Source organism: Leucopleurus acutus (assembly GCF_964270905.1).
Source record: "Leucopleurus acutus genome assembly, chromosome: 10".
In the NCBI taxonomy this organism is placed as follows: domain Eukaryota; kingdom Metazoa; phylum Chordata; class Mammalia; order Artiodactyla; family Delphinidae; genus Leucopleurus; species Leucopleurus acutus.
Genome location: NC_139153.1, coordinates 25,106,954 through 25,125,482, shown reverse-complemented (window position 1 = coordinate 25,125,482; position 18,529 = coordinate 25,106,954). Strand labels below are relative to the sequence as shown.

Here is an 18,529-nt window from a genome sequence, read left to right as displayed (position 1 = left end):
GCGGCATGTGGGATCTGAGTTCCCCAACCAGGGATCAAACCTGGGTCCCCTGCACTGGAAGGTGGGTTCTTTACCACTGGACCATCAGGGAAGTCCCTGTGAGAACTTTTTTAGGAACTAGGAAAACACTGTGTCCTTAGTGAACACGTTATGCTTTTTTTTTTTTGATCTGAAAATAAAAGCTAAGTAAATAATGTGGTTACCTATGCTGCGTAGGCTGCTGGGGAACTTGGAAGAATTCCATAGCTCTATCACAGTATCTAATTCAATTTTTTTATAGCTTTTTATGTCTTTGGATGACTACTTCACTTGTTATTATCATGAAGAGCTGAATGAGTTTTATTATGTGAGTGCTTGTTTTATGTTATATTTCTGCTTGGTTACCTTTTGAAAGTATATGCTCACCATACTTTAGGTCTCATGAGGGTCTGTACAGATCTGCCTATTTATCTTTCCCCAGTTGTATGAGGACATGAATGTTTTCTGTTTTAGTTCCTGTTGTATACTAGCGCTGGGCCTGGCATGCAGGAGACACCCAATAAATATCTGTTGATGGAACAAATGCATAAAAAATTTTAGTGATTTGTGACAATAAATCCTTCTTTTGAAAGGAGCAATCAATAAATCATTTATAAGCTCCAAGAAGAAGGGCACCATCTTATTTATTATATCATTTCCAATGGCTCACACCAAACCTGACACTTAGTAGTTTTTCAACACCAACTTGCTGAATGGAAGGATGAATGGATGAGTGGATAAAAGAGAAATGCATGGATAGATGAATGGATATATGGTGGATGGATAAATGGACAAATGGACAGAGGAAAGAAGGGAGCAGAGGAAGCAATAGTTGGGAAATGAACTAGTGAAAAACCTGCGTGAACACTGACCTAGAATTCAGGGTCTGGTGTGGTATTTAGAGTTTACAACGCTCACACGCAAAATCCTCGTGTGTGATTTCGACCAAGAGTCTCCGTTAAACAAGTTTCCAGTCAGGATGATTAAAGTGGACCACCAAGCCATTTTCCCAGTGAGGCCTAAAGCCTGACAGCAAATATGTCTTACTTTTGTCTCTGCCATTTGGCAGAAAAATCCCTGATGCTATGGATGTCCAGGTATTAAATTAGTTAAATTTTATTAAGACACTGCCGTTGTCCCCCTTGAGTATTTAAACCATAAATTTAACATGTACACTAACTCTAGCAGGGGAAATGGCTGCTTGAGAGTAAGTTACAGAGGCTATTCAGGAGGAGAAGTGAGATCAAAAAGAGAAGTCCTGTTCTAATAAAAACCCAACTACTTAATTATTCAAAACCTTTATAGGAAAAAAAAAGATATGAGGGCAAAGGAAGCTGTCAGTCACGTAAGCAAGCCAACAACTGCAGGAGTCTCTAAGAATAAAGAACAGACATGGTCCTGGGTTCAAACGGTGTATCTCAGAGCTAATGGTAACTCTCAGCGTATCACAACCCAGGCACAATCGGTGTGCGTTTCATTCCGTAGCCCACCTGGCCCTGCCTGTCATCATAGGAATGACTTTCCGGAACCACGTCATCCAGCTTCCCCATGGATTCCCTCCGACCCTACCAGAACAATCCCATCATCATCTGTCTCTCTAGCAGGACCTCATCAAATTTCAAACTGGGAAAGGGAAACAGCTTTCAACCCACCTGTGCAGAACTCCCACTGATCACAGATGTTCGCAAGGGTCCACTGGCAACAGCAGACCTCGGCTGATATCCCCCTACTTTTGTACAGCAGCTGCCAGAGTGTGCCAGCAGTGCTGTGAAAGCCATCATCCCTGTCCTGGCAGAGAAACCAGCGAAGGACAAGCCCCAAGCTGGGGGATGGTTCTTTTCTAACCCAGCAACACACCAGTCTCTTAGCTTGTGGTAATTAAGAGCCAGCAGATTGTGGGCAACGCAATTAAGAGAGCTTTTTTTCCTAGGAATGCAGCCTGAGTAATTGGTTTGCTGCTTGTTCATGACATGACTTCCTCCAGAATAAACAGTCATGGGGAATTCTCTTAACTGACTTGGTGAATGCAAGCTCTGTACCTGTTTGATACCCTCTGAGTTCAATGGGGAATTCCAACACACTTTGGGGGAGAAGAGATGCAAATGACTCTACAAAAATCTTTTTGCACAGCAAGTTGAAATGGGATGCAAAATGAAACAGAACACCATGCTACCCGATGTCATGCTGTGTGTGCCAAACTGTCCCCCCCTCAGTATACACTTCTGGTCAAGACTCCGTGCCATGTGGAGGGTGTAAAATAAGTCCATGCCTCAGGTAGCATGCTTGGGGCTGCAGGAGAGAAAAGGATGACTGTTGCTAACTCAAGCTCATGTGACACATCTCTCAGATGTGCTTCTATTTTTCTGAAGGCTGAATAGGTTTCTGACTGTGATCCTGGGAGGGGGAGACACACACACACACAGACACACACACAGACACACACAGACACACACACACAGGCTTTGGCATCTCTGTGGTTCCAATGTAGACACCTACCAGCACTTCTCAGCCTGGACATTAACACAAAATGACAAGGGAAGCAGCCCCGAAGTCACGTGTTCCCATCACCATGGCACCATGCCACGGCAATCAATTACTGCAGGTTTTTCTCTTTGGAGAACTTAGGAGTAGGGTTTACGAATGCAGGAAGCTCCCTCTCTCATCTCCTGAATAAACTTCTGCCTCTTGCTGCCAGGCTTCGAGACAGGTGGAAAGAATTCAGCTGCAGCACTGTAAGCTGCAAAGTTTTAAAGTTCTCCGTTCCCGGATGGCAGAGGTTGTCAATTCCTCCTCCCCCCAATACTCTAAGCCACAAGGAAGTACACCCCTCTTTATCTTACTGTTAATGATTTTGGATGCTTCTTTCACCACATCAATTTCATAGGCATCAGAGTTCCAGATTTTGAGGATTTAAGTAGCATTTTAATTTGTTGTCAGTGCTCAGGGAGCAAAGGCTCACCATCACCAAGCGAAATGCTAGAGCCTCAAAGCTATTAGCGAACATGTCGACTAGGTAATGCATCTTCAGGGAAAGCAGATTAGAAAGGACAGCATAACATTGATTTTTTTTTTTTTTTAAAGACTCCTATACCTGCAGCACAATACCACTAAAGCTGGCAAAACAACAAAGGATATTTCCACAACAAGGAAATGTCTTATTCTCAGGGCTGGGGCATTTTCCATGCGAGCATGGGCATATATACAGGACTGAGCAATTCTACCATAAACCTACAGGCTTTAAAATCCTTAAATAATTCATCACCCAGTGCAAAAGAAAGCTGAGGGAGGGAATCTACCCATGCGAATGGCTTGAAACACCAGCTGAGAGCAATGCTACTCAGGAAGCAGGTAGAGTTTTTTGGTTTTTCCTTCCCTCAAAAGAAACAGTAGCGTTTGTATCAAATTAAAATATCTAAGAAACTCATCCACTGGGATGAGAGTTGTGATGCATTTATACAGAGAAGATTCCAAACATGCATTCTTTATCCAGGCTCCCGCAGCCTGCCTGCAAATCACTAGACAGTTAAAGACAAACCCCAATACCTTCTATACCAAACGGATCCCCAGAACTTAATAAAACGAGCCCTGGTTTTTTGTCTCCTCCACCCACTGTAAAACACATTTAAGTCCAGCCAGATAGCGTCCCCTCCCACCACCAGCCCCCCCACCCCACCCCAAAACGAGCACCAAGTAACTGACAAGTCCTTACCGACTTTGGGCTCTTCTTGGGAACTGGCAGCCCTGGAAAAAACGCAACAAGGAGGGGAGAGGGGAAGAAATCATTAGCATATAAATGTTACCTTCTCCTTAAAGAACAATCCCCAGGTGTTTCATGGCAACCTAGCCATCTGCAGAGTTATGTCAGATTTCTCCCCAGCATCGGAGTTACCAGGCTGTTCATATCGAATCAAAGCAGAGGGAGGAGGAGAGGGAGAGGCAGGAGATCTATCTGCATTAGCTATGCTGACTGGTACTGCAGCAGCCTGGAGGCTGGGAAAAGAAATTCACAGACCTCAGCGGCCTGGGAAATTGAACACTTGGACAGAATCTCAAATGCTCTTCTGGATTAAGAGCGACTTAATTTACAGTTAAGTCCAGGATATTTCCTTTCCTGTCCACTTGTCAACTGAAGTGGACCAATCAGGACAGAGGAAGGGGGTGTATATTTAGTTTCAGAGGAGTAAATGGTTAAAATTAAATTTTTTTTTGTCTTTCTTTTTTTTCTTCCTTTTTTTTTTTTTTTCCTCTGCCTTTTAGGAGAGGAAATGCCTTCTTTACTTGAATGAGCTGAACACCAAAACAAAAACGGATGCTCTTTTGCCAGAACAGGACACAAATCCAAAGCTGGTTTAGGACACCCTCTGGATCGTCAGCACACCCCTTCACACATCATTCATCCGAGCAAACTCCTATTCCGTTTGCTGGGACTAGCCCCTCGAAAGCAGGCTGCTGGGGAATGAAAAGAGAAATTTCATGGAGCTGAGAGAAAAAGATAATAATGCAGAAAGAGAAAGGCAGAGGAGAAAAAGGGGCTCACAGAACCTTGCTGGCTCTTCCAAAACCCTGTCTTTAGTGGCAGGGTGAGAGCTGAAAGGGGCCGCTGATCTCACTTCTGGGAAAGTCAGAAGCCATTAGGGGCAGACTTATAGAAAATCTGTCACCAAGGGAGTGTGGCAAAGGAGGGCTGGAAAGGAAAATAAAAACATTTATCAGTGTTTTGAAAGTAATCATTTCTGCAAGCAGTTCTCTCGTTTTGTTTTTTAATTTTTGGTTTGAGCCAAGGTTAGGATACAAAATGCAGATTCCACCCATGTTAGGCACAATGCAGTACCTGACGTATTGGGATCTGATTTTGCACCGGAAAGGTCAACCTTTTTTAGAACATGATCCCTAGGCAGTGTAACGATTTCAACTCTCCTGGAAGTGACTTGTCAAACGAGGAGCCGTGCTAAGTTCAGCGCAAGTAACAGGAGGCCGCGGGAGTGGGTGAGTAATAGGAAGCCACCCAGAGGAGCGCTGCTAATGGGCGCCCTGCACGAGAGGCGTGACAGGGACTGCTCATCCCCACAGGCAGTGGGGGCACTCTTCTGGCACGGCTCGTCACATCACCAAAAGGAGGTCACCACGGCCTGGCACAGGGGCTCTGGGACTTCAGAATGCACATGGAGGATGTGGCAGCTTCTTCTCAATGCAGAATCCCAGGACCCACCCTCAGGGGCCAAGGAATCTGCAGTATGAGCAAACATCCCAGAAGATTCTGACAAAGAAGGTTGGAGGACCCCATTTAAGGAAACCATAATACAGTAGAATGAGGATTATTACTCTTTCAAGTGCGGCAAACTCGGATAGGCTACCTTCAGCGAGTTGCTTTAAAGTCCTCTGCGCCTCAGTTTTTCAATTTATGAAGTGGAGAGAATAAGACTCATTGTACTCGTTGTGATAATTAAATAGACAAAATGTTTAAAAGCCTCATACTTGGCACAGGGCAGGCCCTCAAGTGTCAACCCCTTTTACTTTCCTTTGCTAATTTACACCATTCGGGGAAAAAAAAGTGGTTACGGTTACCTTACTCTAATTAGAAAAACTCATTTGCCTAGCATGCTAAAATGCAAAAAATACGTAGGGGAAATATTTTGCCTATGGATGAGAATAACTGTCTTGAGCAATTCAGATGTCATTTTTCTTAAAAATAATTATTAGGTGCCTTAATTTGTTCATTAATGTGTTTCCCTTAAGGAATTCTATCAAGTTATATTAGTTTGGGTCACTGGGTACACTTCAAAATGGTCAAATATCGCATCCTTAAATACAGATTTTTCCCTAATTCAGACTGACGTTCTTAGCTCATTGGAATAAGCAACACTTCACTGGAGTGAGCTTTTACTAGACTTGATGTCACCCAAGATCCCAATGACCCTCTACAGAACTTTGTAAAGAATCTCCAACTAGTTAGGAGAAGTCAGGGAAAATGACTTCGATCCACACTCTGCTCATCATTTCTAAAACTCTGACCATCTTAAATTCTCAACCTGTTAAGATTTCCATGTATAAAATAAACAGCACCGTGGATTCTCTATCAGAGAGAAGCATTTGCACACACATCCAACGGTTATGCAGGTACAAGGATGCTCAGTGCAGCACGGTTGGTATAAAGGGAACCTGGAAATGACTGGAAGTTCTAGATAAACTCAGGGACATCCAACCTATGAAGCCATCCGCAGAGGTTAAAAGGTACGAGCTAACTCTATGGGTAACAGCATGGATGGTCTCCAAACTATAACGTTGAATGAGAACAGCATGAGGTAGAAGGGCAGCCATAGGAGACAGGTGTTAAACATATTCAGACACACACCCTCTCCTTGACTGTCACACATGAAAACTGGTAACTGAAGTACTGTATTTCCAGTGGGGAAAGAAGGGGCACGGACTGGATGGACTAATTTAAGCAGACTTCAGCCTTAATCTAGAATTTTTTTCAACAACACCAAATTCACATCTTGCTGAGGCAATAAAATATTAATTTAAAAGTAAACGTTAATTAATTCAGAGCTATTCAGATAGACTGAAAATAGCCGGGAAGACCTGATGGGAAGCACTAAAAGAGATCACTGGAAGAATTCTCCAAGACCAAGAGATCCTGGTATGTGGCCCTCGTCTAGCTGGAGGTGACTGCGGCCGTCCCACACTGGATGGGTGACAGAAAGCAGCACGATCCCACACTTGATGGCGCGTCAGTGGGTTTCCTTAGGGCAAAGGCACACTTTGTGCTCCCAGTGGAAGCGGGAAGCTTACTTGTAGGAATCGTGTCACATATTACATAGGAGGCATACGGACAGAAACAGCACCTGTCCTAAGAGGCTCGTCTGCTCCCTTCGGGGAGAGGAAGGGGAATTTTGAGAAGAGGCAGCAGGAAGAATCCACGGACAGCACCATCTGCTCTTAGAGCCTGGGAGGTGGCAAATGCTACTTCAAAGGGATCCCAGAAAATTTCACGGGAAAGTGTACCTTCAAAGTGGGAGTCTAAGTGTGATCTACAGAAGTGAGAAAAGCTTGGGACCTGAATTTCTCAAGTTCCCAATGAAAAAGGTGTCCCCTTGGAGAAAACAAATGGCAAATTCTTTGCTAGTGACTGAGATCTGACCAATCAACATGAGGAGGAGGAAGAATCTCTTTCCCTTAAATATCAAGGCCATAAACTACACTACTGAACATGTTCTCATATAACTAAATGGCAAATGTTATTCTTGGTGGAATTTTAAAAAGGTTGTACACAAAAGTTTATATGAAAAAAGTAAAAAATGTAACAGAATACATAAGCATTTGGAAACAAAGAACAGAAGGTTATACACTTAAACTGTATGTTCTTGGGCTCATGAGATCATGAATGGCTTTATTACCTATTTTAGAATCTTCTACAACAAGAAAAGCTTTATTTACTTATGAACATATACATACCCACAGATACCACAATAAACAAAAGTCTATACTGCCTCTGTACGACAAATGCAGCAAATTTCAGAACATTTTATCGCATTTTTCAATCTCTAGAGCCATCACCGACCTCTACATCCTCCAAGACTTGCTTACTTTTTCCCAAAATAAATATACACATAATGAGTTTCTTTAAGCATCCTACTGAAATTAAGACTTCTGTTTGTCCTAGTGACTAAATGGAAACAGGGAAGACATCGGAGAGCTCAGCTGGGCTATCAGGAAGCCAAAAAGAAGCCAATCACTGTCATTTTGGCACCGAGATGAACAAACCTGAGATGCTGGGAAAGAGACTGGACTTCCCTGGACCTCATTTCCTCTAGGTTTAAAGGAAGTGAGAATGTCAACCAACCTCACTATCTGAAAGAAGCAAGAAAAATCGTGCAAAGGGCTTGGAAAGGGTGAATGCTAAAGTCATTGTCAAATGCAAAGTGGATCTTCAAATAAGAAAACTGTACTGTGTCATCAATTTACTTTGACTTCATTGTGATATTCATCCCCTTTGTACTTGGTTTCTAGATTTGAGCATTTTAATGGAAACATTTGGTTTCCTCCTCAGCATTCTGACAAACACTATGTCACTAATCCACATGTCATCAAACACATGGGATTCTTTAGAGGGTTGCATAGCAAAAGGCTGCATTAACAACTGTCCTGGTGCTGAATACGGTAATGCCATGTGTAAGAAGCAAGGAACTTATATATATTTAGAAAGAGAGAGAGTTAGTTCATGGAGCCCACGGAAAGCCACAGAAAGAAGACTGAGAACTTGGCCAGGGGCTACTCTTAGATTCCAAAGAGGCTAAGACTACTTCTGAGCACATTTTCATTTCAGACCCCACTAACCTTCTCTCTTATTCTGAAACCTATCAACACGTAATCCTACATGTAGGACTCAAAGATTACAGCTGACTTTAACTCACTAAACTTATCATTAGGAGTTTGTATTAAGAGAACAAGCAGAGAGTCTCACAGTGATTTACATAAAAAAGATGTTCAACACAGTGTTATTTAAAGAAGATAGAAAATGGAAACAATCTGAATTTCCAAGAACAAAGGAATGAGCAAACATATTGTTATATCAACAAGATGAAAATTTATGAATTCATTAAAAATGAATGGATTGTAAAAGTGAAGACTGCTGCTTAGTGATGTGGGAAAATGGTAATGACATAATATATGAAAAGCAGATTTAAAACTGCCAGAGGATATAAATTCATTGTTAAAAAATAGATATATGTATATATCACATATATATCATACACTCAAAGACTAAAGGAAGATGTATTAAAATGTTGCTTCAGAATGCTAGCATGAATAGATCATTCATATTCTTATTACTGGTATTTTCCAAGACTTTAATACAACAGAGCTGTAATCATAAACAGCTAATTGTTACTGAATGTTGCAGCCATACTGTGTGTGCTTGGATAATGGGATATACCTGTCAGCTTTAGTGCAGTGCTAGATTAAAAAATAACTGGAGGGCTTCCCTGGTGGCGCAGTGGTTGAGAGTCCGCCTGCCGATGCAGGGGTCACAGGTTCGTGCCCCGGTCCGGGAAGATCCCACATGCCGCGGAGCGGCTGGGCCCGTGAGCCATGGCTGCTGAGCCTGCGCATCTGGAGCCTGTGCTCCGCAACGGGAGAGGCCACAACAGTGAGAGGCCTGCGTACGGCAAAAAAAAAAAAAAAAAAAAAAACCTGGAATTTTTTTCTAGCTCTCTCTTGGCTCAGTGACTGCCATTTCTACTCAAGTGTCTGTGCTACTTACTAAATTATTGGGCCATGGCCTTGATTGAAAATGGGATAAAAAGCTGTTAGAGCCTCTCTGAAGCAAAGCTTCACAGAAGCACACAATTTTGCATACAAATTCAAGGAGCCTCTGAAACCTTGACCAGGGACCCTGAGAAAGCCATTCTACTGGGGTCTACGATCCTCAGGTTAAATCATCTCCTCCAAGCACATGGCTATGGTGTTAGAATTCCTAGGGTGAGGTTCACTTTAGCTGAGTTTGTACCTCTAAGAAGAACAGTGTATGTGAAATACTTCATCTGCAAATAGAGGGGACAATGTGAAGGATCAAGCAGAAAGGGAAAAGTTCCATTGCTTGCTTCTCCTTCTTCTTTCTTGGGAAGATCTAAAGGGCACAGCTAAATAAAATTTGAGGAGAGATACTGCATTAAAGAACACACCAGAACGCTAATATTTACCAGCAAAAATGCTGCTGCATGAAAAAATTATGAACCTAGTAGGTAATGATGATGGATCAAAATACTAAGAGATCAACGAGGTACAGAAGGGAAGGGGTGCAGGAAAAACAGAGTGAGAAAACCTGTGATTTTCCTGGCAATGCAGAATTGATGATTGACTGCAAACCAGTGGCTCTAAACAATTAACATTAATGGTCAGTAACCTTTCTAAAAAAAGCCATCTGTGCCATTCTCTGCCAATTAGTATTTTATTTGTTTTGTTTAATACATAATACATAAACCATGAAATAAATTTAAATTGCCCTTGCCTTACTGGTGAAATGCTAATAAGGACAGCTCAGAAAACTGAAAAAGGTAGGTACAGTCAGCCCTAATTTTTTCCACTGAGGGCAGGAAGGAAATTGGGGGAAATGCATTCACGCATTTAGGCAAACTGGGCTAAGGGCCTACTATGTGCCAAGAGCTGGCATGAGATAAAGCACTGAACTAAACCTCTAATGTCCTGTTTTCACAGTGCTCACATTCTGTGGGGAAACAGAGAAGAAACAACTTCGCAAATAATTTCAGAGTGGGGCTTCCCTGGTGGCGCAGTGGTTGAGAGTCTGCCTGCCAATGCAGGGGTCACGGGTTCGTGCCCCGGTCCGGGAAGATCCCACATGCTGCGGAGCGGCTGGGCCCATGAGCCATGGCCGCTGAGCCTGCACGTCCGGAGCCTGTGCTCCGCAACGGGAGAGGCCACAGCAGTGAGAGGCCCACACACCGCAAAAAAAAAAAAATTTCAGAGTGATAACTTTGGTGATGAAAATGAAGCAGGAACAGTAGCCTGGGATGCATGGCTAGTTTATACTCGGTGGCCAAGCATGTCTTTCTTGAAGACAGAGTATTTGAGCTAAGACTTGAATCATGAGAAGGGACCATCCATGTACCTATTCATCCATGCAAGACTGATTGAGCTCTGCCATATGCCTAGTGAAGCGTGACTCAAGAGATAAAGGTAAATCAGACATGGCCCTGACCTGGACGACTTCACAGTCTGTCTTAAAAGAGAAAGAAGCAAAGCAACACTTATAATGCAGTGTGGCCAGTGCTAAGTGCTGTGATAAGAGGGAGCACCACTGCTCTTGGGAGCATGAGAAATGAAAGCTAATGCATTGTGAAGCAGGGGGCAGAGAGGACAATGGACACTGAGGGAGGGCCAGCATTTAAACACGGGGTCAAGGGCTTGGGAGCAACATGCAGTAATTGATGCTAGATTAAGTAATGATGATGACCTATTTTTTAAGGGTTTTTTTCTCCCCCTAAACTAATTAGTGTGCCAGCATAAACTCAAGGCCAAGTTTAAAACCAGAGTACATTTCCACTGAAGGACCTTACAAACACGATATATCACAAAACTGAATCCATAAAACCAAATAAAAAATGGTTCTAATTTAGACGTTTCATTTTTTTTCTCCTTCCTCTAGCCAAATACCATCATCAACCCTGCAGCATAATTTTTTAATGCAAATATGATACCAATTGCCAAGAATGAGAGCATCAGACTCAGTGTCTCCAAAAAGATGAAGACGTTCTTTCCTTTGGGGGACCTCATAACGGTCATTACAAACTATTACGGCCATCATATTTTAAAAAGACAGTTGGACTTCCGACGTATGGACTAAGTAGCTCCCAATGCTGTGTCAGGTGGTATTTTGTTAAGAAGATTAAGAATATAGTTGTACAGCTTTACAGCTATGGAGAAGTCTGCTTCAATTACACAGTACATATAGCCTAATAAATATGTCCTGAAGAGCAATAAATGGCTTGCAAGGCTGCTGATTGCTAATGGTTTACAGAGCCTTTCACCTCAAAGTCATAAGCCTTGAACTGGCACAGGTGAGGAGAGACAGGAGTCATTAATACTTTGGGCTGCTCCAAAACCTAGGTGAGATGGATGAATTGCCCTCATGCAATTCCTAAAAGACAAATGGTCACTTCAGAAAGGGTACCGTTGAAATAACATGGATAGTCCTACTGTTGGCTTTTGAAAACCTGAAAAACACCTTGAAGGGTCACCAACTCAGCTTCTCCTCTCATTTGTTAAAAAATAAGTAAATAAAAACAGGGTCTTCACAGACGTAGAGAATGGACTTGAGCACACGGGGAGGGGGAAGGGTAAGCTGGGACGAAATGAGAGAGTAGCATTGACATATATACACTACCAAATGTAAAATAGATAGCTAGTGGGAAGCAGGCACATAGCACAGGGAGATCAGCTCGGTGCTTTGTGACCACCTAGAGGGGTGGGATAGGGAGGGTGGGAGGGAGACACAAGAGGAAGGAGATATGGGGATATATGTATACATATAGCTGATGCACTTTGTTATACAGCAGAAACTAACACAACATTGTAAAGCAATTATACTCCAGTAAAGATGTTAAATAAGAAAATAATTTAAAAAAAATTTAAAGGGGGTCTTCAAAAGCAAGGGCTGAGTGCAAAAATAACAAGAACTGAGAGCTTGCCTTTGACGTACATTTATTCTTCATAACTGCTAAGTACTAATAGCATCCCTATTATTACAGATGAGAAAATTGATACACTGGTGGTTAAATAACATGGCTAAGGCCACACAGTTAGGTGAGCAGCTGCCTGAAGACTTGGTCTAATGCCAAGTTTGAGCTTTTAAACACTGAACTGTACAGTCTCATTCAAAGGTGTTTCATCTATTTTGGATCATAGCCCATTATGAAGGCATTAAAATGACAGTGTTGGTGCATACAAAGTGTATTCATAGCAAATTTTGCATATAGCTTCATGGAATATATGGCTATCAACCTATAGGTCAACGGGTCGAGGTATCTTGGACCCAAAACTGTGATGTGAATCTAGGAAGAGGGTTTCCTTTCTACAAGTAGCACGGAAGTCTATGCATAGTCAATCAAGTTCTTAAGATGTCTGTGATATCTTAAGATCCACAGACTTGGAGTACCAAGTCACAGTATGGAAACCATCGGCCATCTAAAGCTACACATGCTAAAATATAACAAGATGGGTCTCTAATTTGAAGGCAATGAAGCCAGTCTTTTAAGCTATTGTACATAACGAACAGGTTGGTTGGACACCAAGCCCTATGGAATACTTTCGAAAGCCTCTACTTTTTTCGAGCTTGAAAATGTGTTCTGACACTACCTGATAATAGGATTTTTTTTAAAAATTGGTGATAGGGAAAAGATGGAGAGAGTCAGAAGGAGAGTGAGTTACGGCATCTTCTCTCCAGGAGGGAAAAGAAAAAGAACTATAAAAGTCAACTTAAAAAGTCCACTAAGGGCTTCGCTGGTGGCACAGTAGTTAAGAATCCGCCTGCCAATGCAGGAGACATGAGTTCGAGCCCTGGTCCGGGAAGGTCCCACATGCCGCAGAGCAACTAAGCCCGTGCTCCACAACTACTGAGCCTGCGCTCTAGAGCCCGTGAGCCACGACTACTGAGCCTGTGTGCCGCAACTACTGAAGCCCAGGCGCCCTACAAGAGAAACCGCCGCAATGAGAGGCCCGTGCACCCCAATGAAGAGTAGCCCCCGCTCGCCGCAACTAGAGAAAGCTCGTGTGCAGAAACAAAGACCCAATGCAGCCAAAAATAAATTGAAAAAGAAGTCCACTAATTTGTCATGATGTTCTATGAGGCCAATCTTTGTTCTCCAGGGAATATTCCTACCAAGATCTACTTAAAAGGGTGGAATTAAGCCACTTTTTCAAATGGTTCCAGGAAAGCCCTCTACCTCTATGTGGGTTGGAAATGTTTGTACTTTGGGTATTTGGGATAAGATCTTACCTTAGTCTATAAATGCTTCTACCTCTTAGGAAGACTCCCCAGCTGGCTCTCCTACCACCTGTATTTCAAATTTGAATTGCTTTTTGCGCAAATGCTTAAGGGTCGGCCCTGTTATACCCATTCTTTCTTATCGACAGTTCATCAAGGTCTCCCTGGGACAGGAGAGACAACTTGTCTCCAAGGCACTGCCTCCAAAGTGAAAAGTTTGACTTTTAGCTGCATAGGATGTATGGTGAGGATTATGAAACAATAGCTCAAAATAGCTCATTGAAAGAAAAAAACGATAAGGATTCCTTTCCTGGGGTGAAAAAACAGGATGCTGTGTGGGCCCTTATTTTAAGGTCACTGGCCCCAAAGGGAAACCTATCACTGTAATTGGTACCAAGACGTTTCTAGGTTAAAAAAAAAAAAAAAAAATACATGCCAGGATCCTTTTCTTCAGGATTTCTGCCTTTTAGGATGACTCTTATCGTGGATGCTTATTTTTAGCAATGTAAGTTAGGCACAGGACCAAGTAAGAGATCCAGGAGGGTATCCTGAGTTTTCTACTTACAGGACACCAAATCCCTAAAATCTGAAGCCCTTCTTGAGGCTTCTTTATTTTTCATACCATGTTCATCTCCAAAATGTATCCTGAAATGTCCGTTCATCTCCACTACCACCGCCTTTTCTTGCCTAGGTGATGGCAAGCGCCAAAATCCTGGTCTCTCTGTTTTATTCTTCATCCCCTTTAATGCATTATCCACACAGAGACCAGAGACATCCTTCTACAGCAAAAATCAGATTATACGGACTCCTGACTACATATCCCTGTGGCTTCCCAACACAGTTTCAACAAAACACAAACTCTTTCTGTGTCCCACAAAGCCCTCCTCGCTCTGAGCCCGCCTGCCTCTTTAAATCCCAGCACACTTCCCCTTGATCATGCACCCCAGCCAGACTGGCACTCTCTCCACTTCCCGGCTCATTCCTTTCATTCCTCTGGGCATTTTCACTGGCTGTTCCCTCTGTCTGGAACACTGTGCCTGCAATCTATGTGGGAGCAGCTTATTCTCATCACTCAGGGCTCTCCTCAAATGTCACTTCTTCAGAGAAGCCATCCAGGGATCCAGGCCATCAGCAGATTGGAAACGACCTTTTTTGTCCCACTGTATTCACACAGCCCAATTTGTTTTCACAGACCCTGTGGCTCTCTAAAATCAATACATTTGTTTACTTGTTTATCGCTTCTATTGTTTATTGTTATCATTTACTTATTTATTGTCTCCATTTCAGGGACCTTGTATCTTATGCTACGGGTAGCCTCCTCGCCCTTGAACGGTATGTGGTCCCCAGTTCAATAAATATCTTTGGAAGGAATGCATGACTGTTGTGAGCTTATGAAGTGAGTCTGTGTCTTGAGGGATGCAGGAAGCGTGGATGAGGTAAAGGGGAGGGCGGCTTGGCCTCTCTTCTGATCACCATCATCACTGCGGTGACTACTTAACAGCTCTTGATCCTTGGGCTGCTCCTTGATTTATTGGTGAGCTGCCAGGCTCGGCTCGACTCACCTCCACCTCCCTCTGCGTGGAGAGCAAGGTTCCGCTGTGCCACCTTGTGTTCTAAATTCCTTATCACAACGGACGGGAAGCGCTCAACTCTCAGACTTAACTGGAGGCTCACAAAGCAACCCCAAGCCCAACAGTTACTGGTCCCAGCACATGAGTGTGTTCTCAGGGGCTCCTGGAGAATCTAAGCACATTTTCACTTAAGGACACCTTCAGGTCTTTCCTCAGAAAAGTAACTTTTATGACAACACTGAATTAAAAAGCTCCAAATGTCTCACCCTTCCCCACAAAAGGCAAACACACACTGATGAAAACTATTTCAGGTTCCTTTCTTCAGCCAAATCCATGAATCTCTGAAGCAGTTTTAACAGCCTTATTGGGTGTGACAATCACTTTTCTGTCACAATGTACTTCTGCCAAATAGGACGGCAATTTTCCTGTCTGCTCGGTAAGGGCGTCTATTATTCAGGCATTTCAATTAACTTCATTACCGAACTGCTTAATTGCGACGGAAGCCACCGCCGGCACCGAATCAAACTTGACTCCCATCTCTTAAATTCAGAAGATCGTATTAGCTTTGGAAGGCAGGGGTCATGGTTAACAACCGCAAGGGGATCCGACCTGTGAGTCCAGAAGCACTGGATTATTCAAAGCGTCTGGCAGTCAGACCTAAAGAGCCATTTACTAAAGAGTCATGTTTTTCTAAAAGAGCAAAGGACATAGGATGAGCAGCCCCATTCATCTCCCATGGAGATATTAAATGTCTTCAAAATCCTCTTGCTGAAACAATATCTGCCCTGGTCTAAGCGATTACGTGAATTACAGAGGAAGAAAAGCTGTTGCCCTGACTTTGTCCATTTCTAACGCTTGCTGCCCCATACAGCTGTGGGAAGCAGCAGAAGCTTATGCTTTGTTCAACTATCAGATTTCAGGATTCAGTGAGTCAATACTCATTCCTCCACTTGGATTTGCTTAAAGGCAGAATATGGGAATCAGTTTCACTCCCATACACTCCAACACACACACTGTCCCACTCAGGATGAATATCAATTAGAACTTTTATCGGTCAAGTACATTTAAGAGGCAAGGGAAATTCAAGGACCTCAAGGCCATTTAATGAAATATTTTAGCTGGGAAAGAGATATACAGCCGGGCACTGCTGTAAAGAAGTACACTGCATTGATGGCAGGGAAGAGTAAGTAACAGAAATTCACACTGGAAACAACATAGATGATCCCCCAGTAAGCATTTATAGTGCAGAAGATACTCAACATGTTTCTCATGGTAGAGATCAAAGCCAGAATCCTTTTGCTCCCTCTCCTGTTTGATTTTGGCAGGTGTTTTTTTTTTTGTTTGTTTGTTTGTTTTTTAAGGCAATGAGGCTCTAATCAGGTTTAGAACTTAATGCAAATACACTGGAAATGGATTTTTAAAAGCTGTCATAAAATTTTTGAGACTGCTTTTTGTATGGAAGAAATTAGCCATGGATATTTTGGGGTGCCCCATGCACAGTGAATGTGTACTGTTCACCCAATTTTTCTCTTGCTTTTGGATTGAACATTCTCTGGGTTACCCTAATAACTTATACATGACAAAGAATTTCTGAAAGAGTCTAACCAAAAAATGTAGTATTTTGTAGGGGCAACACAGAGAAACGTGATGAAGCCATCCCTGGTCTTGAGCTCAAGCTGAGCTTCTCCCTAAATTAAGAGACCATGGAAGTACTTGGTAAGACAATGGCAGAGGTTCCCCTTGCCCTTTCCATGGTTTGGATTCTAGACCCCCACTCACACATTACTTCCAAGCATCCTTCCTCCTTTCCTCTTCTCTCCCTAACTTCCTGACAGCCTCCTTCCCTGCAGCAGTGATTCCTGCATTTTAGATTTCAGGGACCAGCAAATTTTCACTAAACAGATTTGAGCGACTGGTCACAAGGTGCCAATTCCTTATTCTGCAAACTAGGAACATTAAAAAGGGGGAGGTAAATGACAACCGACTACCATTCCATAAGTAAAAGGATAGTTCAGCAGAGGAATAAAAAAAAAACAGGAAGGATATAATCTCTAAAAGAGAGTCTTATACCTTCGAAAAACTTCACTTCATGAATAACCTGCTACTCTATCCTGCTTTTTCTCATTTCACTGTTTACTGAAAATCACTGTCACCACAGACCAGAAGAAGGAACACCTCCAGCCACGTTTTTTCTTCAGGCGCCTCTTTTTTGCCTTCTCTTTTCTCTACCCCAGAAAACTACTCCTAAAGTATTGAAAATGGTAGGACCACCTGAGTATCTCTCATCCGCCTCCTTTCTCCTAAGCCCCAACCAACCCTACAGAGCAGTCAACCCTCCATCGGGACGGGGCAGCAGTGTGGGTAAATGAGCCCTCATCTCATTCCATCCTCACTGCAGTACTGAGGAAGGTACAGGTCCATTTATATTTCGGATGATAATGCAGAGGCTTGGGGACATTGCCCATAGCTGGCTCAGGCTGTGTTGCTAGCGAGTGGCAGAGAGGAGGCCAGAAGGGAGATGTGACGTGGCCAAGGGGTATTTCCATCACTGAGCTGATGCAGAAGCAACGACTGAGGAGAAATGGGGACTTCTCCCGTGAAATCTCTTCCATCCAAGTTCAACACATAAAAATCCATAAACTGATTTCATTTGTATCTTAAAAAAAATAAGACGCAGCATTTCCAAGAAGTAAAAACAAAGGGTGTCGAAGGGGTTAAAGCCGTGGTTCCCAGTCCAGGTTGCTGCTGCCCTTCAGGGGACATTGGCCATGTCTGAAGACACTGCTGGGTATCATCGCTGCGGAGGAGGAGAGTGCTGCTGGCCTCCAGCGGGTACAGGCCAGGGGGGCTGTGACATGTCCCATGCACAGGACAGCCCCTCACAATAAAGAATCATCCAGGCCATGACACCAAGAGTGCGCAGTCTGAGAAACTCTGGGATAAAAAACAACTGTCTCTTCTTCCTTCACCCACCAAAGTCAAAGTGAAAAGTGGCTTTGCAGGGGCAGACTACATAAACAAAGAACCCCATGAATTCATAGGCACTGCTTTTATTTTTCCAGTGCAAGCATTTCCCCCTTTGGTCAATGGTATCTATGGCAAAAGTAATGACGGAGAACATTTTTCAATTTAGAAACAACATAAATATCTCAGGAAGCACAGACCTAATTCCAACTATCTCCAAATGATTAAAATAAACTGATTAGTGTTTATGCAACTACAAGAAAGCTTTTTTATTTTATTTTATTTTACTTTTATTTTTTCTGGTACGCGGGCCTCTTACTGTTGTGGCCTCTCCCATTGCAGAGCACAGGCTCTGGATGCGCAGGCTCAGCGGCCACGGCTCACGGGTCCAGCCGCTCCGCGGCATGTGGGATCTTCCCGGACTGGGTCACGAACCCGTGTCCCCTGCATCGGCAGGCGGACTCTCAACCACTGT

General features: G+C 43.1%; 1 protein-coding gene across 10 annotated transcripts in view; it reads right to left on the bottom strand.

Moving 5' to 3' along the window:
• Nucleotides 1-18,529, bottom strand: part of MAGI1 (membrane associated guanylate kinase, WW and PDZ domain containing 1) — a 618,198-nt gene that overhangs the window by 43,166 nt on the left and 556,503 nt on the right. For all 10 annotated transcript variants that reach the window (XM_082848947.1, XM_082848954.1, XM_082848946.1 and 7 more), the window contains one exon: nucleotides 3,728-3,759. In XM_082848947.1, coding sequence (XP_082705073.1) covers nucleotides 3,728-3,759 — 32 coding nt within the window. The remainder of the gene's footprint in view (nucleotides 1-3,727; nucleotides 3,760-18,529) is intronic.